This window comes from Pimephales promelas, chromosome 24 (assembly GCF_988280905.1).
Source record: "Pimephales promelas chromosome 24, fPimPro1.hap1.1, whole genome shotgun sequence".
In the NCBI taxonomy this organism is placed as follows: Eukaryota; Metazoa; Chordata; class Actinopteri; order Cypriniformes; family Leuciscidae; genus Pimephales; species Pimephales promelas.
Window position 1 is genome coordinate 1,985,001 of NC_142792.1, and position 26,534 is coordinate 2,011,534.

The window sequence follows — 26,534 nt, forward strand, 5'->3', positions numbered from 1 at the left end:
AAATAATGAGAATGAATTTCTGCAGATGCACAAGAGATGCCCATTCGTCTGTGCTGAACACAAAAGTATTGTTTTATCAGGTAAGAGGCACAAAAAGTTGGCAAAAATTGCTATTGTCAGAAAATGACATGGTTGCAGGAGCAAAGGCATCATTTGAGGAGCCGCCGGGCGGGTGAGAGGCACTTTTCTAGCTCTCAGAAAATACATTTCAAGCATTAGTGCCTCAGGTTCTACGGCTCACGCCTTGCCGACCTCACGGAAACACTTTAAATGAGTCGCGTCTGCTGCGGTTCAGAGGTCCAGACGCGATTATTCTGAGATACACAAACACACAGAATCTGCACTCGACCAGCAAGAGAAAAAGCTCACCACTACAGATCATAGTTAACCCGCTTGACTCTCAAACCAGTCTATTCGAAAGTGAGTAATATGAGCTAAAAAAAAAATGATACATCAAAACTAAATTGGTTAAGTGTGTGGTGTCATGATTCCTGTCTTGTGTTCCCCTTTGTTGTTGTTGCTTCATTGTTAGGTGTCCCTTATCTAGTGCCTTTGTCTAGTATTGATTGTTTCATGTAACTACTGTTGGTAGTCCTGTCGATGTTCATGTTTTGAGTTCTTTTGAGTCTTTGTTTTATGTTTGATCACGTTTTGTTGATTGATGTTGCACTTGGATTCTACCTACAACTTGCCTCCAGAGGATTCATTACACTCTTAGAAGAAAAGGTTCTATATAGAACCTTAAAAGGTTCTATCAGCGCTATGTATTTGGAACCCCTAAAAGGTTCTATACACTCTTAGAAAAGGGGTTCCTCGGGGTTCTATATAGAACCCTGGGGTTCCATACTTGGCCAATAGAAAATTTTACCAAAAAAAAAAGGTTCTATAGAACCATTTTGGAGTTCCATTTATGAAGCGGGGGATGGAACCATTTCTGGTTCTAAATAGAACCATTTCTTCTAAGAGTGTACAGAATACTAGACCATGGATCCAGCATATCGTCTCTTCCTTCTCAGCCAAGGTAGTCGTTCAATAGACGTGGGGGACTTTTGTGAGCTTTGCCATGGGGTGTGACCACTTTTAAAATGAGATTTTAAAGGACATGTTTTCCCATGGACTAAATGAGCCGCTTTACTATCTTATGTCTGGCAATACCCCTCACTAAACTCTGGTGAAATATATTGACTTTGCCCTTTTGAGGAGCGGATCATCATTTACTGTGAGGAGCCGCACAAGCTAACAGTATCCTCTAAGCCTAATAAATAGATAATAAATAGATAGATAGCCTATAATGGACAATTCCGCTTTCAACCTGTAGGGCGACCGCAGAGGAAATGTTCCTTGGTGTTGCTTTAAAGTTGCACTTGGGTTCTCACTGCAACCTGCCTCCAGAGGATTCATTACATGTGTTGCTGATGAAGGTGGTTTCATAAGAGGTGAACAGGTTATACTTTGACAGACCATTGGTTATGACAACCAACCCACACACACACTTCTTTCACACTCCATTTGGTTTGGTTTCCATCATTTTACCCGCCGTCGAAGGTAGAAGGAATAACACGCCCACACACACCGAAGCAAGGTAATCTTTAGTTCAACTTTAGCCGTGGAGACAGTCATCAAAGCCGAGCAGATGTCGTGCTGGATGAGGTCATTAAATTAAGGTTATGGCACTCATGATAATGATTTCATTTATTATGATCTCAGGACTATAAAGCACGGCCTCATTTGCCGCAGTTTCATCTCAACAAACTCTCAACACGTCGAATGACTATTGGTTCCATCACCACAAAAAAAGGAATCACAGATGTATAGAAACCCATTTCTGACACATAAGAAAAAAAAGAGTATGTTATAAACGGAAATTATGAGATACTAAGTCATAAATATAAGTCATACTGATGACTCTCTCAATTTTGTCAATCATGACTTTTATCTCATAGAACCTTTTAGAATCTTAGTCTTAATTATGACCTATATATATATATGTATATATATCATCATAAATATGATTTAGAATCTCATAATTAGGACTTAGTATCAAAATGTCATAATCTCATAATTATGATTTAGCTTTCTCCTCTTTAAATATGTTTAATAGGCTCAACATTGTCTCAAATTGTGCTCAGTTCGCCAGGATAGTAAAGTATGCAAAAGTCAGAGATCTCAATAAAACAAAAAACTGCAATCAAATGACTCAAAGCTATGCTACCAGTCAACAATCATCTCATGTGTGTCTATTCCTCTAAAGGAAAAATATTTTGAGGAAAAAATCTGGTCCTTAGATAAAAGCAAATGAAGGATCCTGAGCTCCATTTCCGACACATAAGGGGAAAAAAAGAGTATGTTATAAGCAGAAATTATGAGATACTAAGATCAAAAGTCAAACATTATGACTTATGACTCTTTCAATTTTGTCAATTATGAATTTTATCTCATAGAATCTTTTAGAATATCATAATTGTGACTATATATATATATATATATATATATATATACACATATTGCTTTTTATCTCATAATTATGATTTAGTTTTCTCCTCTTTAAATATGTTTAATAGGCTCAACAATGTCTCAAATTGTGCTCAGTTCACAAGGATAGTAAAGTATGCAAAAGTCAGAGATCTCAATAAAACAAAAAACTGTAATCAAATGACTCAAAGCTATGCTACCAGTCAACAATCATCTCATGTGTGTCTATTCCTCTAAAGGAGGACATTTTGAGGCAAATCTGGTCCTTAAATAAAAGCAAACTGAGCTCTGAAAGAGCAGAAGTGATATTTCCCAGTGGGTCCAGCCCAGCTAACAGGGAACGTTCCCAGAACATTCACTAACGTTCTTTAAAAGTTGTGTAAATGTTAGGACAAAACGTTATTAAAATAATGTTTTCGGAACGTTCATATAACGTTATTAACGTTCTTGTAACGTTGAGAGAAAACGTTCTTAGAACAACGTTCTTGGAACGTCTTTATCACGTTATTTGTATTTGATGAACGTTCTCATTACGTTGATAAAAAACGTTCTTAGAACAACGTTATCGGAATGTCTTTATCACGTTATTTGTGTTTGATAAACGTTCTCATAACGTTCCAGCAACATTATGCTAACCTTAGGATAACGTTCTAACAACATTATGCTAACGTTCCAGCAACATTCTGCAAACATTAAGACACCGTTCCAGCAACGTTAAGCAAACTGGACATTTCCACGTTTTTAGAACATTTTAAATTAACGTTCCCATAACCAAAATGGAACGTTAGAAAAACGTTCTCAGAACCTAACTTTGTTAGCTGGGCAGTTACAGCACATTTCATTCACACTCCTCTTTCATACAGACAGCGATTGAAACACTTCCTTTAATGCTTCATCTCATTCTCTCTCACACTCCCTCCTTCTTCCGTACATTTCTTTATCAATGCACGGTGATGTGTTAAAACAGAACAAATGAGATGTCAGGTCTGTGCTGACATTCAAGAACAGCATCTGTCATGATCATTTAAGAGTTTAACACCACAAGCATTAATATAACTCATTTGTTTACAGCCAATACATAATCAGATGACTCATCTGAGATTCCTCTTAAAGTTATGTGATGGCTGACTTTCCACAAAAAAAAAAAATAAATAAATCAAATCACTCGAATTGCTTGTAAGAGGTAAGGAAGCTTTCTTATAATAGAATGTGAAACAGTATTTAGTATGCAGAAATATAAATAAATAAATTAAATTAAATAATTAAAGTAAATGCATATTTATTTTTCTGTGCTCTCTTGCCGCTTTTACCTAAAGTGACTCACAATGCATTCAAGATATACATTTCGCCTCTTGGTGTTCCCATGCAGGGAATCAAAGTAGCTGAGCTGCAAAAACATGCAAAAAATACTCTTTGCACTCTTAAAATATTAAATTCAAAAGTTACAGGCACAGAGTAAAGGGACATGATCACATCCTATAGTTTATAAATATATTTCAGCTCAATATGCATCGCGAGCGTGCGCCTGCTGAGATAAACACTACGCCAATTAATGAACAAGTCATACGAACTGGGGTGATGGAATCCATAAGAGAGAAGTCATCTGTCAACACTCAGGCCACCCCACTGAACGGAGAGGTAGCAAAACACCTTTTTGCTGCATTGCATAGCCCCATTGCATTCTGGGATTGCGGTAATGTAACATTAGGAAGAGGTGCCGAGGGGCGTCGTAACATGAAAGTGTCTTTTGCGACTCCATCAGATGACTGTTAATTGGAAACAGCCTGAAAAACAGTTCTTTGGCACTTCAGTCTGGGATGATACAAGTACAGGTGAAACTCGAATATCGTTCAAAGGTGAAACTAATATATTATAGAGACTCATTACATGCAGAGTAAGTGAGATATTTCAAGCCTTAATTTGTCATAATTATGATGATTATGGATTACAGCTAAGAAAAACTTTTCACAATATTCTAATTTTGAATTTGGGGTTTTCATAAGCTATAAGCCATAATCATCAAATTGATAACAAATAAAGGTAACACACATAAACAAAATGAAGTATACCCATCACACCCGAACCCTAACCCTAAACCAGCCCTTAAGCGAATCCCTAAAATAAAGTCTTGACCCTCAAACAGGCCATGGGTCTCAGAAAGTGAAGACCAGCCAAAATGTCTTCTCTCCAATGGTCTAAATCTCAAATGGTCCTCACAAAGATAGTTGTACAAATACAAACACACAAACTAATATTGTGCAAACGTGTGTTTTTAAGCAAAACTAACAATACTAAAGTCATTAGTCTGTTGCAATCTCAGCATCGAGGAAGCTATTTTCAAGCCATTCGAGTACAACTCCTGTCTACTTAAAGGAGAAAAGGCCAAAATCACACACACACAAAAAAAACACAACATTTATCAAATAACCAATGAAATAGGTTGAAAAAATGTCAATCTTTGCCAATAAGTTGATTGTGAATGAGTTTTGCACGATGTGACTCGGAAGAAATGGACGTGATTATTTTAAATTTGCCAAATTCAAGAAGCTTTTTAATGCTAATTTAATAAAATGATAAGCAAAGTACATCAGGCGACACTCTGTGATCTGGTATTTTGTGATTCTCCAGCTGCCACGGAGAAAGATGGGAAATGCAGTTTGGTAGCGCAGGCCTGTCACCTCATAAACAAGCTAAATTCGTTTTTCTGACAAGCTGTTCTTGTAGAAAAGCATTTGTAGTTCGCTATTATTCATCAACAGAGCACAAAATGCATTCCCCAGTTCTCAATGTTCTGGCAAAATTCTCTCAAAGTTATGAATAAACGTTCTCAGAACCAAATCACTGTAAATGTGATCATTTTTACGTGATTTGACATGATCTGCTCTGTTGTGTTGTCCACCATTGAAAGTATGAGTAAAGGAAAGGCACCAGGTGCAGATCTAATCCCATTGACCAGTCCATCTTCATGATGGCATGCCAAACAAGTACTGCAAGATTTCAACAGTGGTCTCAAGCTTGTGGCCCCCTACTTGATATTAAAGTTTAATGTTAGTGCGGCCCGTCGTCGCGTACTTATTTTTTTAATTTTGTACTCCTTTTTATTCCTTATGGGCTACCATAGGGATGGGCAATGATTGATCTTGATTAATCGCATCCAAAATAAAAGTTTGTGTCTACATAATATATGTGTGTGTAGTGTGTATAATTAATATGTATATATATAAATACCCACACATGCATATATATATATATTTAAGAAATATGTGCATGTATATATTTTATATATATTTATTCACAATTAATATTATATATAAATATAAATATTTGATATATTAATAACACAGTTTTCTTAAATATATACATGCATGTGTGGGTTTGTATTAGGGCTGTGCAAAAATTAATTGCGATTAATGGCATCCGAAATAAAAGTCTGTGTTTACATAAAATATTTGTGTGTGCTGTGTATAATTATTTTGTATATATAAATACACACACATGCATGTATATATTTAAGAATTATTTGCGCTTAAATTCTTTATATATATATATATATATATATATATATATAAATACATAATCTATATTATATAAATATAAATATTTTATATATGAATAACACATTTTCTTAAATATATAAATGCATATATACAATTAATTTTTGCACAGCCCTAGTTTTTATAAATACAAATTAATTATACACACCACACACACATATATTATGTAAACACAAACTTTTATTTTGGATGCGATTAATCGCGATTAATCGTTGCCCATCCCTAAAAGCGACTTTTTTGGAATAATGTACACTGATGAATTGTCCACAATACCACTAAAGAAGGAGCTAGGCCTATTTTGATTTCATGTCGAATAAAATAAAAACCTGCAGTGTGCAAGTGCGAATACGTTTACTTTGCCGTGTAAAAAGCACTTTTATTCAAATGCACAACCCAAATACTGTTTATTTGGATGCCTACATGCAGGTTTTGATGGGGTCAGATGAACTTTAAATGCATGCCATTTCCTGCGCTCCCGCAGAGATAACATTAGAAGCAGTGCGAGGTTAATCTCCTCGCACTAGGACGTCAAACAACTCCGCGGCCACATATGGCAGGCATCTAAAGACATGCTTTAATGCACGACACCTACACTGTGAAAATGCATGCATTGCCAAAATCCCCATCAAAACATTTCATTATTGCGTAATAACCGAGCAGCTGCGAGCTCACAGACAATGGAAGGAGAGGCAGTGGGCGCGAAGCAGGTATTTATCGTTTCGCCGCGACTGCAGATTTTGATTAGCAGGTGCTCTGACAGAGGAGTGTGTGAGTCTTGGGTGCAAATAGCAGATGGGTAATTTCAGCTTTTACATGTGGAGAAAGAAGCTGTCACCTCCGCCGCACGGGAAGCGTGAGCCGGTTGGGGGTTCATCCGCCACCCACTCGCTCCTTCCCACACATGCTCCATAAAAATAGCGTGATTTCTCGCGCTGAGACTGAGACGTCTCCTCAGGGAGGCGGAGGAGATCTTATCTGCTCCCCAGTCGCAAGATTAATACTTGCTTCCAATAGTGCACTTATCTGGCCACAAACACGAGCGAGTCATTAGCGACTCCGTGTGAAGAGCGGGCTGGAGAGGGATCCTGGGGGCTCAATTAGTCCCGAACGTGGATGACAGCACCCTGTGAGGCCCGTCGCATCGCATGTTGCCGGAGAACAGAGGCAGATGGCCTGCAAACTCTTTACTGAAGGCTGCATGCAAAATGGAGGGACTTCAGAGGGTTTTTGCATTAATTTGACACTATTAGAAGATGTCATGCAAGGACATGAGTTTCATGTTCAATGCAATGCGTTTTCATGAATCAAGAATCAAAGCACCCCGAAAAAAACATTCTCAATCACAAAAGGAGATGTTTTGCAAAATGTTCGTGCTGCCCTTTTCCACACTGTAAAAAAAAATGAGTTCAATTTACGGTAAAATACCGGCAGCTATGGTTGCCAGAAATTTACGGTAGCAAGAATTTACTGTAATAAGGTTTTACAGGCTTAACTTAAAATTTACGTAAATAAACCGTATTTAATTATCTGATATACTGTTAAATTATCGACCATTTGAAGTGTTAATATCTGTTTTCTACCATTGTAATAAACTGACATTCATCAATCACAGCAGTAATGAGAGTCACATGATATATGGAAACTCATCACATGTAGCTCTTTCACAAGAAACTTAATATTAACATACAGAAGCGGCACAGTGTCATTCACTCAAACATTAAACACCATCATGGTAACACACACATGATATTTTAAAAAGGCAATAAACATCAATTTAACGACATTAAATGTCACATAAAATCCTGATGTACCTAACTGATTAGAAAAAGACTAAGTTATTTCAACAAGTGTGTGGAGTGTCACGCAGGGAATTGTGGGAATGTCAATTTACGTTTTTTTCACTGTAAATTATACGATGAGTTGTTCATTTTCACTTTAAAAACTGTAAATTTAACAGTATTTTACAGTAAAATTACATGAAATTTACCATAAGATCTATCACAGTTATTTACCGTATGGTTCTGTTAACCAATTAACAGTTTTTCACTGTAGCATTTTTACAGTTTTTTACTGTTAAAATCACGATCATTTTTTACAGTGCATACAATAAAAGTGAAAACACTTTCTGTGGATGCTCTTAAATGTCATGAGTACCATTTACCTTTGTTCAAGCTTTGCTAAATTGTCCCAAATATATTGTTGCATGGCTCGAAACGTCAAACAGGGGAGAATGAGTAAATGTTGACAGACATTACATGTTTACTGACTCGCTATGTGAGTACAGAAGGATCCTGTATTTGCAAACGAAAAGAAACCTTAACCTCCCATGACACACAAGAACAATGTGGGTCATTTAGTGAGTTACAAACCCAACACACGAACCTCGCCACGGCACAGCGCGGGGAAAGCATGTCAGTGGGTTAAACGGGGGAAGCTTTAAAAAACATTCAAAGAAAAACGTTCTCTCTCGAGAGCGGTGAGGTGGGGAAATTTACGGGAGAATGGGGCGCAGGCGGCACGACTCGTCATTACAGAAATGGAAATGGGATTTATAAAAGGCGCAGCGGCGCTGTGACTTCTGCCGTTCCCGAGGGCATTACTCACAGCACGCTTCCCACCAGGACCTCAATACACACCCAATTACTGTGCTTAAAACTATTACTATGCACTAAGAATAATGCCCCTGTCCATTACCCTCACCGTAGTCAATGGAGGAGCATGCTGGGAAAATATCTCCCTTTCTGATATACCTTTTCAACAGGGTTGCATTGCATACAACAGCAAGACGAAATCAAGACCCATCCAGACGAACCATCCAGGCATTTGCCAGACAAGAGCAAATGTCATTTGCATATGAAGTATGTACATACAAATAGTCTTAAAGGTATAGCAACTTTAATTGGGTGAAAAATGGCCAGCTGAATCAGGCCAGTGATGCTTTTGAAAAAAGAGCAAAGCAACTTAACTTTATAACAAATAAACATCAATTCAAAGAGCTATAGTTGTATTTCCAGGTATCATTGCAAAAAAAAAAAAAGACTAAAAACACCAATTAAATAATTAATTCAATAAAAAAATCTGAATCATTGATTGTTTTTAATTAAACTTGTTTAAATATAGGCCTATCACATAAAAAATATAATCAATAAATAATACATATGTGATGTAAATATAAAAATATATTAGACTAAAAATAAATTCAACTTTAAATGATGCACAAAAGTATAAACACAAATTATACAAAAAACTTATTTATTTGTAATATCTTGTATTATTTTTGTAAAGAAAGCCTAACATTGAATAAAAGATTTTTGTTTAATTCTTACAAATATAAATATGTAAAATATATAATATAAATAATAACAATATTAGACTAAAAACACGTAAATAAATAAATGATTTCATGTTTTTAATTAAACTTCTCCCTTTTTTGTGCAAAAAACCGTAGTATATATTATACATTATTATACAATATAACATTAAAAAGATTTATTAAAAATTCTGACAAATATAAATATAGGCTACTCAATAAAAAATAGACTACAACAGATAAATATAAATAAACAAATACATACATAAACAAATTAATGAAATCTTGCATAACTTAGAAAGATGCAAATTCTGATTCATAAGATTCATGACTGGAATTGAGTGGGATTTCAACACTGAAGTTAATTAGTGATGTGCGAGACAACCAGGAGTCAGCCAATGCCCTCGCTTTACAACACGACTGAAGCCACACACATCAGCTGTGGCTGTGCTTACTTAAAAATGACAGTTATATGAATTTTTGAATTTCAAATTCAAATTTAGAATTCCGCATCCTGTTCCGCACCTACATTCAAACTCCGGGATTCTAAGGTCATTTCTAAATTCAACTTTGAATGATGCACAACCGCACGATCAATCTGATTTACTGTTTTTAATTAGACTTCTCCCTTAAAGAGAAACAGTGTTTTCATGCACCATTGACAGAACAGAGCAACAGTCGATCACATGTCCCTAAGAGGACTGTAGTGTGTCAATAGGTCAGGTCATCTCATTCACAAGCTATCAGGGAACTATATCTGACTATTTATATCATCAATGGTTATTGCATCACACTTTCTCCGTCTCCTGTTCAAAATGACTCAGATTCAGGCCTGACCTTCGGAGCCCGTGTAGGGCATCATGACATCATCACTGGTAAAACTTTATGTCCATCTGTGTCTCTGTGTAGTTTTTACATTTTATCACCGACCTGCCTCGTCAAAAAGATGGATGAACGGACGGAGCTGCTCGTGGATATGCGACCCACGGCGGGCTAATGTGCGACAGAGAACCACTTTATATGATTCGATTTATGACATTTCTGCACAACATTTGTGTTTAACTCGTACAGCTCTTTACATTTGCATAAGGCATTACAGCTTGATTTTGTGCATATTTAAAAATGTGATTATTAATCTTACTGTCTGGGGCATATTATTTCATATATAGACTAGAGAGATTAAAGAAAATAAGCATCACTTTAACAGATTTCTGTTTCAAATTAATGCTGTTATTCTATTCAGAAAACATCACTGTTTCCAAACAATTATGAAGTTTTAAACATTGATAATAATCAGAAATGTGTCTGATTTCTGAAGGATCATGTGACACTGAAGACTGGAGCAATGATTTCATCACAGGATTTAAATTACATTATAAAATACAGAAAACTGTTATTTTAAATTGTAATAATATTTCACTGTTTTTGTATTTTTATCTGTATTTTTGATCAAACCCAAACTTTTGAACAATAGTGTATAGTGTAAATAATCAATGAAAAAAAAAACATTACAGAAACGTATTTTTTTTTTTCAGCAGATGTCATTCCCTATTGATAAAATCAAATCTAATCCTGTATTTTTCTTGTTGAATATGATGTATTTTAATCCAAAATATGACGCACTACGGAAGTAACATGACGATTTTTGCACACCTGTATAAAACGTTCATCTTCCTTCATAATTCCCCCTCTAAAAGCTGGTCATGGATTTTAAAGCCTTCCTTTCTTGGAAGCTCCTCTAAATTCTGTTGAAGATGATTCAACCCAGATCCGAGAAGTGTGTGTGTGTGTGTGTATGTGTGTGTTTCACACGTCCCTACAGAGAGGAAGTTGCAACATCCTTAAAGAGAGATTACCAAAGCCTGCCGCTCCAGCTCTCTTCAAAGACACACATCTCGAAAGACAAAAGGAAACATGCGCTCGGGACATTTTTCTAACAAGACATTCCCACGAAATTCAAATGGAAAAAAAAAAAAAATCAAGGCATAATGCCAACTTCTATTGATCAATAGCAACTGCTTGCATTTGATAGAAAATATCTAATGGAAATTGTATGTGCTGCTGTTTCATTAGCGAGTCTGTATATAAGGAGCCGGTGGTCGTCAGACTGAATTAATAAGGTCGATCGAGAGCAATAGCAGAGGCCGAGCAGGAACACAGGTGTCTGTTTACTTCTCTTTGATTTATGGACACTTGACTTCTCGGCTAAACACATTTCTAATAGAGCGGCGGCTGGTGAAAAATGTCTTGTGGTTAATTATATATGACAGGGACCGGTCTCTTATTAAAGGGGATTTTCTCAGGAAGTGCCACTGCGTTGTGGTTCATTGGGAGCGAGAATGAGAAACGCATATGTATGTTATAAGCTACGGTGTCCACAGCAGCAGCGATGAAGACATAATAGGCTTTATGTCGTGCGTCACGTGACCAAACCGGAAAACAGGTCTCATCGCATCCGCTTGTCAGAGAAAGTGTTAACGGCCGTAAGATCTGACTACGATATCTATGGATTTTTAAGGTAATCAGCTAACCTACCTAGTTCACTCTGTTATTGGCGTTTTATTCCATTTAAATATCTAAACGTTACTGTGAAGAAGAAAAAATATAAAATGTTTAAATATCAATCTGCACATGTGAGGTATATTGGTTATGCTAATCTTTGCTCGCTCCTTTTAAGTTATGTTGAGTAAAACCGCAAAAAAAAATCATGAAGTACAAACAAAAGACCTGGAGCGGAAGCGATGCGACCTGTTTTACAGAATGCGGAAGTAAGTTGTGCATAAAGCCCATAGCGTCGCACCTGCGGTTACAGCAAAGAATGAAAAGCAGCAGGAGATTTATTTATAACCAAAAGAAAAATAGCAAAAACTGACAACAGAACAACCACGTTTACAATAACTTATTGACCAATCACAAACCTATCTGACCTTATTGACCAATCACAATCCTATCTGACCTTATTGGCCAATCACAAACCTATCTGACCTTAGTGACCAATCACAAACCTATCTGACCTTATTGACCAATCACAAACCTATCTGACCTTATTGACCAATCACAAACCAATCTGAACTCAATGACCAATCACAAACCTATCTGACCTTATTGACCAATCACAAACCTATCTGACCTTATTGACCAATCACAAACCTATCTGACCTTATTGACCAATCACAAACCTATCTGAACTTATTGACCAATCACAAACCTATCTGACCTTATTGACCAATCACAAACCTATCTGACCTTATTGACCAATCACAAACCTATCTGAACTTATTGACCAATCACAAACCTATCTGACCTTATTGACCAATCACAAACCTATCTGCACTTACTGACCAATCACAAACCTATCTGAACTTATTGACCAATCACAAACCTATCTGACCTTATTGACCAATCACAAACCTATCTGACCTTATTGACCAATCACAAACCAATCTGAACTCAATGACCAATCACAAACCCATCTGAACTTATTGACCAATCACAAACCTATCTGACCTTATTGACCAATCACAAACCTATCTGACCTTATTGACCAATCACAAACCTATCTGAACTTATTGACCAATCACAAACCTATCTGACCTTATTGACCAATCACAAACCTATCTGAACTTATTGACCAATCACAAACCTATCTGAACTTATTGACCAATCACAAACCTATCTGAACTTATTGACCAATCATAAACCTATCTGACCTTATTGACCAATCACAAACCAATCTGAACTCAATGACCAATCACAAACCCATCTGCACTTATTGACCAATCACAAACCCATCTGCACTTACTGACCAATCACTAACCAATCTGAACTCAATGACCAATCACAAACCCATCTGCACTTACTGACCAATCACTAACCAATCTGAACTCAATGACCAATCACAAACCTATCTGAACTCAATGACCAATCACAAACCTATCTGACCTTATTGACCAATCACAAACCTATCTGACCTTATTGACCAATCACAAACCTATCTGACCTTATTGACCAATCACAAACCTATCTGACCTTATTGACCAATCACAAACCTATCTGAACTTATTGACCAATCACAAACCTATCTGACCTTATTGACCAATCACAAACCTATCTGACCTTATTGACCAATCACAAACCAATCTGAACTCAATGACCAATCACAAACCCATCTGCACTTACTGACCAATCACTAACCAATCTGAACTCAATGACCAATCACAAACCTATCTGAACTCAATGACCAATCACAAACCTATCTGACCTTACTGACCAATCACAAACCTATCTGAACTCAATGACCAATCATAAACCTATCTGACCTTACTGACCAATCACAAACCCATCTGAACTCAATGACCAATCATAAACCTATCTGACCTTATTGACCAATCACAAACCTATCTGAACTCAATGACCAATCACAAACCCATCTGAACTTATTGACCAATCACAAACCTATCTGCACTTACTGACCAATCACTAACCAATCTGAACTCAATGACCAATCACAAACCTATCTGACCTTACTGACCAATCACAAACCTATCTGAACTCAATGACCAATCATAAACCTATCTGACCTTACTGACCAATCACAAACCCATCTGAACTCAATGACCAATCATAAACCTATCTGACCTTATTGACCAATCACAAACCTATCTGAACTCAATGACCAATCACAAAACCATCTGAACTTATTGACCAATCACGAACCTATCTGACCTTATTGACCAATCACAAACCAATCTGAACTCAATGACCAATCACAAACCCATCTGAACTTATTGACCAATCACAAACCTATCTGCACTTACTGACCAATCACTAACCAATCTGAACTCAATGACCAATCACAAACCTATCTGACCTTACTGACCAATCACAAACCTATCTGAACTCAATGACCAATCACAATCCTATCTGACCTTATTGACCAATCACAAACCTATCTGCTCTTACTGACCAATCATGAATCAATCTGAACTTATTGACCAATCACAATCCTATTAGAACTTATTGACCAATCACAATCCTATTAGAACTTATTGACCAATCACAAACCTATCTGAACTCAATGACCAATCACAATTCTATCAGAACTTATAGACCAATCGCAAACCTTTAAAAGATTATAAAGGGAGCGCTCTTTGTGTGTTTTCCGTCATGCCAAAGCACTGGTTTGTGAATAGAGACTTTAATAACAAATTCTTTATCAGGAGCGAAACTATTTCATGTAAATCTATTTAAATGTGTTTTAAAGGGAAAGAGCAGCTCAGCTTATACCCTGGAGTTGATTCACCCTCCGTCAATGTATTAAAAAAAAAAAAAAAAAAACTATATGATGTATAGCAGTATTTACGACATCATTTCGAGAGACAGCATTACCGCCTGACACTAATATCACTGCTGTATGTTCAGTTATAATGCAATTTGGGAAATATTATGCAAAGTACAATGCAAAAAAGCAATGTTGACTTGTTGAGGAAAAACAGGCCTATAGGCCACTCGTTACTGGAAAGCTACATTAAAAAACAGTTACTGTAAGTTACTTACATAAAAATAACTTCTAGATAATATTTTAAGCCGAAAATGATTTCACCTGCTGCTAATTTCATACGCAATTGAGTGTGCTTCACCCATTCACCACAACTATCCTCCGTCTCTCATTAGCACCTCAACATCCTCCTGACCCGTGTGCAGCAAACCCCAATTAAAGCCAGTGGTCTTTCAGAGCCGCCCGAGCTCTAATTACAGGCCAAACACGAGGCGTCTCTCGTCTGATGGGAAAGGAGTGTGTATTGATTAAACTCACTGCATTTCTGTGCATCCCTAAAAAATACTGTCTTTTTTTGTGAGCCAAAACCGTAAGTTCGCATCACCCTGCTTCCCCTCAACAAAATCCCGATTGGTTTTTGTATTGTTGCATGAAAAAAGCTCAGTGACCAACAAAAGCTGAAGAGGTTTTCCTTTGTGTGCAGTCAACAGTGTTGCAAAAATCACTAAAAAAGCTGTACTATTCTAACCAGACCAGTAGGTGGCGACGTCACTTTTTACATGCTTATACACAAGCGCAAGATATCACCGTTTTCACAAATTTACGTTTTTGCAGAAAACATGAAAAAGTTTGCATTTCCACACCTCCAAAATGCTTTTGTCCATTAAATGAGTGGCCGTTTTCCATTTTTTTTTTTTTTACGTTTTCCGTTTTTAAAATCAAATGGTTAAAATGGTGTCGTGTAAATGATCCTCGAGTAATTGTGCCTGAAAACAGTGTTTCCAACAGTTAGGGAATACACAGCCCTGTTTATATATGTATATACAGGGCTACACAGCCATCTAGTGGTTACAGCATGGTATTACAGGTGGTGCATCATTTTAGAAGTAGCATAAAAATCATCTTTATATTAAATATATATATATATATATAAACTCACACTGTAAAAAATATTTTCAAGATTTGTTATCACAACATATTTTCTTTTGTCAAATCAACTTTATAATAATTTATTTAGTTGAGATAACTTATTATTTTGAGTTTCTGATGGCTAAATTAATCTACTTCATTGTATTAACTCACTTTTTCCAGTTCAAATAACTTAAAATTTTAAGGCAACCAGGTTACTTACTTTTTTAAGTTAAACCATCAATATTTTTTTAAGTAATCACAACATTTTTTTTTCTTTTGTCAAATCAACTTAAATAATTTATTTAGTTCAGATAACATATAATTTTGAGTTTCTGATGGTTAAATTAATCTCCTTCATTGTATTAACTCACTTTTTCCAGTTCAATAAACTTAAAATTAAGGCAACCAGGTTACTTACTTTTTTAAGTTAAACCATCAATATTTTTTTACAGTGTATATATATATATATATATATATATATACACACACATGCATATAAAAGCTAGTATTTCCCATGGGCCCCACTGACTGCTTCTCTTTCCCACCTGTGCCATCACTGTTTCTGCCACAACTCCATTTCATTCTCCCTTTCTGATTTCTTTCCCTCGTTCTCTCCGCTACTTCAGGATTGTGTGTGTGCTCAAGAGGAGCTGAAACGTATCAGTGCATCGGCTGGCCTTGGGGAATGTGGGAATTAAAGTCGAGGGGTGACGCAAGTGGTCAAGTGAATGGAGATTATGTGCCTCCATCAAACTGCAAATAAAACACACGTCTTCCTCCTCCTCCTGTGACAAACTCTCATCTCATCCCTGCGCATGAATAATTCACTCAGATACTCCAAAAGGAAGAGCTATTAAAATTACATGGGGACGGGAGAAGCAGATAAAATATTCGTACCTTTCCTTTCTTCTGGCGGTCCTGTAGCTCAGAGCTGACGATTAAAGCAGTCTGTTTGAGTCGGCTTCACCCCTTCCACACATTAGTAAATGACAAGAAGTCCAGCAGCAGAAAATATCATCGGGGAGAGAACTTTGCATATTGGAAAATGTTCTCATTAGCATGTGTTTGAGTGAGAGCCTGTTAAAAAAAGCAGGTCAAATATTCCCAAAGCTCTGAGGGAAAATCGAAGGCCTCGTCCAATAGTGTTTAGTCTCAGTGGTGAAGCATGCAGCATGCTTTCATAATCAGGGGCAGGTGGGGACGTTTACATTCTAGAGATCATTTGATTGGTTAAAGGTTTGGCAAATGGACACACATTGACTTTTTTTTTTTTTTTTTTTTGCTTCAACAACAAACAAACAAGGTACTTAAAAGGTCTTTAACCCTAAAACAGTATTCTGGACAAATGTGGGCAAAATAGTTTTGATTTATTTTTTAAAAAATACTTCCCTTGATCTGAGCGCTACAAAGACTTGGCTACTTTTCCTAAGTTTGCCTCCTGAACACACACATTTTTTTTTTTTTTGACTCAATTCTACAATGTTAAGTGGGTGAAAAAAAACCTCCTTAATCTTGTATTTGGGTCAAAAATGGGCACCCATAGAAATGAATGGGAAAAACTGTCATTTACAGCATCCTAAAATAACCCAAAATTAGACACCAGGTGACAGCAAAGTCACTTCATCTTTAGGTTTTAGCTCTAAGAACTTATTGGAATGATATTTTAATGTAGTTAAAAAAAATGTAAAAAATAAAACATAAAAATAAGCATAATTTACATAGAAAATATGGGGTTTTTGAACCCCCAAAATACCCCCTAAAAAACGAACAAAAATAAAAAAAAAAACACCACAAAACTTTATCGAAGAAACAAGGTACATTAACAAACCTCTGAATATAACCATAATTGTGATTATAAACACCAATTTTAATGCCATGGGATGTTTAAGCATTTTTATTTTTTATTTTACCTTATTACAGTTGAAGGTACCTGAAAAAAAACTGGCCTTTTTTGTTTGTTTTAATCGTTCAACATCAACACGTTACTGATTAACATTCAAGAAATTACACTCATTGCATTAAGTATAAATAAAATAAAATCATCGAATCGGTAAAATCGTGCATTTTCTCGTGCAAAATGCCTGAAAAGTAAATTGATATTTTAATAAGGTATAATTACTTTTGTTCAATGTAATCACAATGAATGTGATCTTGCTAATTCGCTTAAAGTCTTAAAAACAAATTAGATTAAAAAAATAGGGCTGTCAAACGATTAATCGCATCCAAAATAAAAGTTTGTGTTTACATAATATACACTGTGTATAATTATTTTATATATATAAATACACACACATGCTTGTATATATTTAATAAATATTTTCATGTATATACTGTATATAGATTAATATATAATTTATATTGTATATAAATATAAATATTTTATATATAAATAATATTTTTTCTTAATATACATGCATGTATGTGTATATATATATATATATATATATATATACAAAAAAGCTGAATTAAAATGAAATATTTTATTTAAAACAAAAGTTTGATAAAAACTAATTTTGAAAATTAGAAATGTTGCCTTATACAAAAACTAACCTTAAAAAATATTTTTTAACATATTTTTAATAGTAAACAAACCAAAAAAAGTTCATTCTAAATCTTAATAAATATTGTAATAGTATATAAATATTAGCCTGCTAAAGCAACACCCAGGTTCCTGAGAATAAACCATAAACAATTCAAAAATAAATTCACATTGATGAAATGAACACAGATCTGTAAAATCAAGCGGTCACTTGTTGTCCATGGACGAGCCAGACTCAGGCTAGAGTCAGTATAACTGAAGTGCATTGATGTCCATAGATCTGTGATGCACATTGGCACTGCGGGTGAACATTTCATGCTTTAATTAGACACCGAAGGACTCCTGGGGGACTCCAGCTCTCAATCTACTACAGCAAATCAACTAGTCACACATCTCTCTCTCTCTCTCTCTCTCTCTCTCTCTCTGCTAATGTTTTTTTTTCAGTGTCTTTTATCAATAATGTCACCAGCCTAATAAAGTGTGCGAGGCTTTCCGATGAGGCGGGGAGGAGTTCATGCTATCGGTGACGGACACCTCCTCCCATGCTGAGCTGAGAGAGAGAGAGATGCACTGTCAGGTCACATCAACGCCTGTCGCTGGCACACATCGCCCTGAATCGCGCTGAGGAACGAGAACGAGACTTTATCATTCAGGTGAGGCGAGAGCACTGCAGTGATGATGACACATCTTTACAGGCCACACCGGAAGTTTCAAAAACGTAAGATGGATCTCTGAGCTGAGTCAGTGCGTGGAGGCGGGGCTCATTTGCATATTCATTGGACCGTGAATACTAAATGAGGCAAAGGTGTCCAGTTACATTCAAGCTGAGTTAGAAACTGGACATTTGAACTTTTCTGAGAACATTTCAATAACTTGATGGGGAATGTTTAAGAATCTGTTTTCTGAGAAACTGACAAGAGGATATTACTGCACTCTAAAAAAATGCTGGGTTTTTTAAATTACATTTTTAACCCAATGTTTGAGTTTGTCCATATTTGACCCAAAATTGGGTTAAAACAACCCAGCATTTTTTAGAGTGTGATGTAATGATTAAAACGTGGTGAAAATATCATAAAATCCCCCTGTAGTCAATCATTTTAGCCCTTAAATCTCCCGAAATGACACATTTAAACATTTTTCCCTCGAAAATGATGCCTTGATTAAAATATCTTGAATGTAACTCGACACCCTCGTCTCATTAAATATTCACGGTTCTATGAATATGCAAATGAGCCCCACTTCCACCCACTCAGCTTAGAGATCCACTGTTTGACGATCACACGTTGATCTGATTGGTTACAAGGTCGTTTGTGATGCCAGAAACACCAGTGACTTCAACCTGTGGTTTTGAGACTGTCTTTGGTTCACTGCAGTTTTAAAGATGAAATACTCTTGATGACTTATGAATTTACACATGCTTTGTGTTAAAGCGTATTAAAAACACAACATTGCAAGTTTTATTATCTCCACAGGGGGATTTTAAGCTAGTGTTAAACACAGACCTCATTTCAGGCATTTAACCAAAAACGATGGAACCAGCAGTGCTAAAATTCTCGTTTCTGTGTTTTGGCCTACAAAAATAAGCAAGTTAAGATGAAGATTGTACACCAGCCCAAATCTTTAACCACTTGGCCACGCGATTCGATGCGAGTGCTGATGTAAATCGCCTGGAAATCCCACAACAGCAAGAAAAGCAATTAAAAAAACGTACAGGGGAGAAGATCTGTGCAGGGATTTCAATCCCACACGCCGTGAAGTCTGGCCTGACCCATAAAGCAAAAACAAGAGCACGTTTCAGGCTAGCCCATCTACAAATCGCCACTCTGTCAATGCAAGAGGTGTTGTTTACCAGCGGTCCCTGAAGAAGCTTCCTGCGCTCTCACTCATTCTCAGATTTCACACTCATCTGCTTCGTCCCAACGGGCTTTACTGTGGGCAGCTAAGACGCTAGCAGACAAAACACACTCCAAAGTGCTCTGGATCCACTGCTCCAAATGGCCGTCCAAGTACAAACAATGCCGAGCACTTCAACTGTGTGTGTGTGTGTGTGTGTGTGCATGCATTTTGTTCTAATATCTATTGCTCATTTGCATGTTTAAAGGAATATTTTGGAGGTTTGTACGCCTCTATTCTGTAAAAAAAAAAAAACAACAACAGAGAATTATTTTGAATCAATCAGAATAGGTAATTTGTGTTCAAATTTATTTACTTAAATTTATGTTTTATTGGTGCATGTACACAGCAAAAAAAAAGAAAATAAATAATAAAAAAAGATGTATAAAAAACATTCTTACAATAAGAAACATTTACTTGAGAAGCACAATTATGTGTTTACATAAAAATTAAGAGACTTACTGCTTAAAAACAACAAATATCTGCTAATTGGGTCAGAAAATATTTTATCTTGTCTTAAGTACAAATTCACTTAATTTTGTCCAACTAAAACATCACGAATTTGTGCTAACCTTTTAAAAATATTATTAAAAACCATAAAACCTGTAAAGAACCTTCTATTAATGTTCATGGAAGGACGTTTGTTGATAACCTTGCCAAAATGTTCCCTGTTACCTTGAAAATATGAGCTGTCATGAAATGCATCTTGATTATTTAATTTCATAGCCAACAACCACATATTGACAGCCTTTGAGTGTTGTGATATTTGAAGACTGGGCCTGAACTTTACCCGTATAAACCAGTGTGTGTGTGTGTGTCTAATGAGCTCGCTGTCTGTATTGTGATCGGAGTCCATTATCACACTCTTAATTCTCCTCATGGAGGAACTCAACAGTGGGAATAGTTAAGTGTCACCCATGGCCTCTCGCCCACGCGTCCTCGCTCTCATCCTCATGAGGTTTCCACCTCCACCAAAGCATCTGAGAGCCGACGCTCTTCAACCTGAACCCGTGTGCCTCGGGCAGTGTCTGAGAACAACGAGTGCATGTATCCGAGACTGTGCACGGTTATGACGTTAAAGAGGTGCTTCACCACTGGAAAAACGCGCTTTCAGTAAAACTTGGCTAAAAGGTGAAAAAACCTGCTACCTGACTAGAGAAAACAGATGGGCTGTTGTCTTTCCTCTTGCCAAATAGGTAGGAAAACTTCAACACCCATAATGCACTGGGGATGTTGCCATCCGAGGCCACTCCCACTAGTCTGTATGGATACGCTTATCAATAGTATCCAGCTGTAGACCAGCAGCACACCAGTTTCAGAACCCCAACGCCAGAACCGGAAGTAAGGGGCAGAGTTACGTACTAACCAACACCAGCGCCAGGGCCGTAAGTGAGGGGCGGAGCTTATGCTTGAAACCTAACGCCACCTAACGTATTTTACACATGAAACAGCTTTTATTAAACATGAAACCTCTATACATATGTATGTTATGATGCTACATTACAGTAGCCTACAATAAGCATTTTAAAACATTGATTTTGTGTAATATAATTGTATATAGTTTCAGTTATCCGTTTCATTGTATTAGATCGAGGCTACTTCATCATTATGGTGAAAAAATAATACTTGAAACTTATGGGCGTTTAGTTTAATAATTTTAGCTAAGCAGTTTATACATAGGCTACGTGTAGTAGATTTACGAAGGTAAAACCTTTGTTTTTTGTTTTTTATGAAAGAGTTAACTTTGTATAATAAAACTTTGAAAGATATAAAACAAGACGAGCATTGGAGGTTTTCAAAATTATACACAATTGGATAACTGATTAGACCTCTGTGATATTTTATGTTCTATATTGTGTTTACAAAAATCTTAAATTGTTTTGAAATTGAAGATATGTATTTGTAAGATGATTTTGATTGTTTAATAAAATAAAAAACGCATGGGTATTTTTTATAAAATATACTTTATTTCACAAGAACATTTTCGTGTAAAATAATAATGTCAAAATCTAAAAAAAAGAGAGAGAAAATTCGCCATTGTTTTAAACGAAACAATAAAAATGTATACAAAATGACCAACTCAACACTATAGGTCTGTTTTATCACAACAATCTTGTATACATTTAACTTACAATGTATCAAATGAGGAACTCACTCTCAGGCCCATTTTGTCCTTACATTCTTGCTAAAATAACTATATAATGCAATAATAATAATTCCGCCCCTCCCTCACTTCCGGTTCTGAAACTGGTGGTGCTGCGGGTCTGAACACTATCTCACGACCAATTCGTACGAATTCGACGCATGATTAAAAAGTGGCTAATTCGTACGACCTCACTCGTAGGCCTATTAATTCGTACGATTTGTCTAAACCCACGTGATGGTTAGGTTTAGGGGCGGGGTAAGGGGTAGGTCATTCGTACGAATTCATACGAATTGGCCAATTCGTAAAATATGTACGATTTAGCAAAATCGTATTAATTCGTACGAGTGAGGTCGTATGAATTGTTACGAATTAGCCACTTTTTAATCATTCGTCGAATTCGTACGATCGGGTTGGATATATCTCTTATCAAATGGTGCGTTCATCATTTGGTGCTGGTGCGACTTCCACATTTCCTAATTTAATTTGCAGGAAAACCACTATAGCGTGTCATAAAACACGCTTTCAGCCGCGCACAGATGTTCCAGACAAAAAGATGCAATCAAATAGATTTAGGAAGGTGCAAAGGTTTATTGGCCTCATGCATCGATGCCAACGGTTCTCAGTGCGCAAGCAAACCCATCTGCTGAAATTACCTTAAGAAGGGCTGGTTCAATAAAAGAAGAAAAAAAAAAAACTTTATGAAAATGCCAACTTCATTACACAATCCATTATAGCGCAGCGCCAGGTGTGTGATTTATGCCGTGGCGCATTTCGTGGTCTAAATAAGCCACTGATTCTGACCTTTCCACAAACACGCAGAGACTAACAATACCGCTCTTGCTGACTCAACCCAACATAATGTGCATCTGTTGCTTAATTACATTTTAATCTAAATGTTGTCTTTCCGGAGTAATGAAGCTCAAAATCGGTTGATAATTCACGGGCTGTGCGACACATTAGTCTTTCTCTTTAACTTCAAACTGAGATGCAGAGCGAATTTATGAGAAAAACATTTACACTCGCCAATTTAGCTCTCAGCGTGAATGCGACGTGATTTTACCTTTGTTCCCTTTTACATCAAGGCGAAACCTCAAGCAAAAGCCACTGGGACTGAATGGACAGGGCTGCATGTTGCTACTGGATAAACAAGTAATCTCAATGCCTGTGGCTTGTAATTGAATCGGGCTTTCAGAAGTACAAAGGTTGGTATTTTTCAACACAATTATGATGGACACTCTATTGATCAGCCGTATTTTGTACATCGCCGTTAAAACCACCCAGACCCCTTTTGCTCAAAGCTAAAAAATCAGTCATAAGTCACATATCTGTACAAAAACTGCAATCATGTTAGTATGTGAATGTGTTCACATGCACAACTATTACTCATTAGGCTATATAAAACATTTAAAAGTTGTTGACAAGTAAAGCAAACCGGAAACATGAAAAATATTCATGACACATTTATGACAGCCAATGTCAAGACAGTTTAACTACAAAGACATGATGTTATGATTTTTCATGACAAAGACATCTTAAACAATGTCATATTTGCATTCAAAATGTCATTATTGAGTGAAATACGCTTAATGGCAGTTGTCTTAAACATGCATAAACCCTCCTTCATATTCAAGACATGTGCATGTCATGGTTATGAAGGTGTCATGTCAGTCTTATGCACACCCCTTCAAGTAATCCACAATGATGTTTCCATCAAATTACATGTAAAATCCTGTTACAACACTCATATTACAAATAAATGAATGCTACACTCATTCATTATTATTCAAAGCGCAAATCTTGAAAGCGTATCTGGGAAAAAGTTCAGTCTGAATGCACAATGCATGCAGAGTGTTGGGGCCTGAACTCATGAATATGAATGCCAATTGTTTGGCAATGAATGTAATGTTGCTACAGTAAATATTGTTAAATAAATAAGAACAGGCATCAGTGAAACGACGTCGCACTCGCGAGGTTCATCAAAGCCATAACAAGCAACTTAATTAACAACCAAACCCACCGTCCCAGCAGCGCCGGTGGCAGGGGAGTGGAGTGATCCGTCCCAACAAGTATTTCTTGTTAATAGCTAAGGCAATCCTAAAATACAGTGCAAAAGTGTGATAGTTATGGTAAGAAAAACTTTTTTTAGACTATTTACAATAAATGTAGCATCTAAAAACGTTTCGTTAACATTACCATCAAGTAAATGTTGTTTTCGAATGATATTTGAACACTTTGTAAACATTCCGTTTTATCATTCTGCGAACGTTACTTTTGAACATTCCGAAACAAGTCGTAACATTTAAAAAACATTCCATGAGCAATGTATAAATAACATTTTTGAGAATATTATTTAAGACCAAAAAACAGCTCAAGCGTTAAATTAACATTATCAGAAGACATAACTTGAGAGGACCGTCCCTGTGTAGTACACAGCATTTCACAGCGCATATATTACACAACAGCATTATGCATGTAAGAGCCCTTCCTCTTTCACTGTGCCAAACACGACTGGAGGCACTCGGAAATCTCCTGAGGGAACACCCTGATAAATCACCTCGCCGGTGAAATGCATCTGAATTGCACCTGCAGTGCGCCGGGACCGTCTGAGGAATGGAAATCAGGGGGACTAACAGCTTGTGTCCGTCCTCTCGCTGGGCATCCTAATGCTGTGGCGATTACCTAAACAGGAGATCTGACGGGGAACTCCATATGTCCCATTCAGAGTCACTATGCGCTGGCATCAACCCTTGTTCACGGTAATGCAGGCTTGAGGATCTCTCATATTAGCTTAAACTTAACATTGTGTGTATTTCAAGTTCCGTTTTCACCAGGCCTTGAAAAGTAGGCATGAAAATTGAGCTGTTATTTACATGCATCAACCGTTTCATCCACTTACTAATGAGAAAAAAAGCACAAAATCTCAATCTATGCACAAGTATGCAAAGTAATGAGCCGTTTTTATTTGAACTCGGTTTCAAAAATACACACAAACGCGCTTTCAAGTTTTTTTTTTTTGTGCAAGTTTGAGACTTCCACAACATTGATTTTTAAATAATTGGTCTGATCTTTTGACACGCTCACAATGCCGTTGTTTGTGGCAAATGATCCACAGACCGTAACTCAAGCACAGCCAACGCTTAATAAAAACGGATAAAAATGATACTAGCACTCAGCAATGTCGCATTAGTAACTATCTAATAATAACAGTAGGCCTTCAAATGGCCATGACCTGTTAGAGACAAAGCACATACGCAGCCAAATACATGTTTAAATTTGACAACGTCTCGTCCAATCATGTCTAACGCGATTGCTTCTTGATATCAAAGTCTGGCAGCTGACATGGTGTTATAAAAAAAGATCTGCGCTTGCAACATGGGACATGCGTCATTTAGTGCGGATGGGTCGCGTGTCGACATCAATCAGTCAAATCACGGTCAGCTAATGAGTGTGGAATAAACAGCAGAGTTTCATTAACATTGTGTCGTTATTTGGCACAGGACGGCCGTGAGTTGTTCCTATGACAACTGCAATGAGCAGTCGGCCAGAAGTGTTATTTAGACCGCTTATTAAACATGACCGTGTTAAAATCTATTGTTGTCAAGAGGCCACTTGAAGCTCAGTCCACAGACACGTATACGGGAGGTAGTCCGTGCGATCCGTTCCAGCTCCTAGAGGCGTTGTTCTTCTAGAAAAGACTGCATTGTAACACGTTGTCACTGCTGAACTTGAGCTGTTTACGTTCATAAATAGCGAAAGAGCCCCCTGGTTCGCATAATTCCCACCGACAAGCATAGCAAAATGCCGGAGTTTATTTCACTGTCGCATTTGGCCAGAAACATCATCTTTCTGCTGTACATTCAGACTACAATAGAGTTTGGGTGGTATCATTCTCCGAAATCATCCTGCCTTGAGATTCTTCCAGGCCACTCTCTGTCACATCATATTACAAACAACCGTAGTTTGAGTTATGTGAGGTCACCCGTGGTTATGAAGACCTTGTCTGCTTCCTAGAATAAAGCAGGCAGAGACTCATCCGTACAAGAGAGGATACAATGGCCATGGATTGCCATTTTTACCAACAGCCCGATCTAGACTGTTAAAGTAGTTCACTTTAAAAAAAAAAAAAAAAAAAAAAACTTTTGCTGATAATTTACTCACCCCCATGTCATCCAAGATGTCCATGTCTTTCTTTCTTCAGTCGAAAAGAAATT

The 26,534-nt window shown here is 36.8% G+C and overlaps 1 protein-coding gene across 3 annotated transcripts in view; it reads right to left on the reverse strand.

Annotated features, from left to right (window-relative positions):
* Positions 1-26,534, reverse strand: part of grm8a (glutamate receptor, metabotropic 8a) — a 192,345-nt gene that overhangs the window by 161,798 nt on the left and 4,013 nt on the right. The window contains exon 1 of one of the 3 annotated variants that reach the window (XM_089127000.1): positions 16,291-16,589. The exons of the other annotated variants lie outside the window; for them this stretch is intronic. Within the exon in view, the coding sequence (XP_088983126.1) occupies positions 16,291-16,299 (9 nt within the window). The 5' untranslated portion in view covers positions 16,300-16,589. Of the gene's footprint in view, positions 1-16,290; positions 16,590-26,534 lie in introns of those variants that run through there. 3 annotated transcript variants of the gene reach the window in all.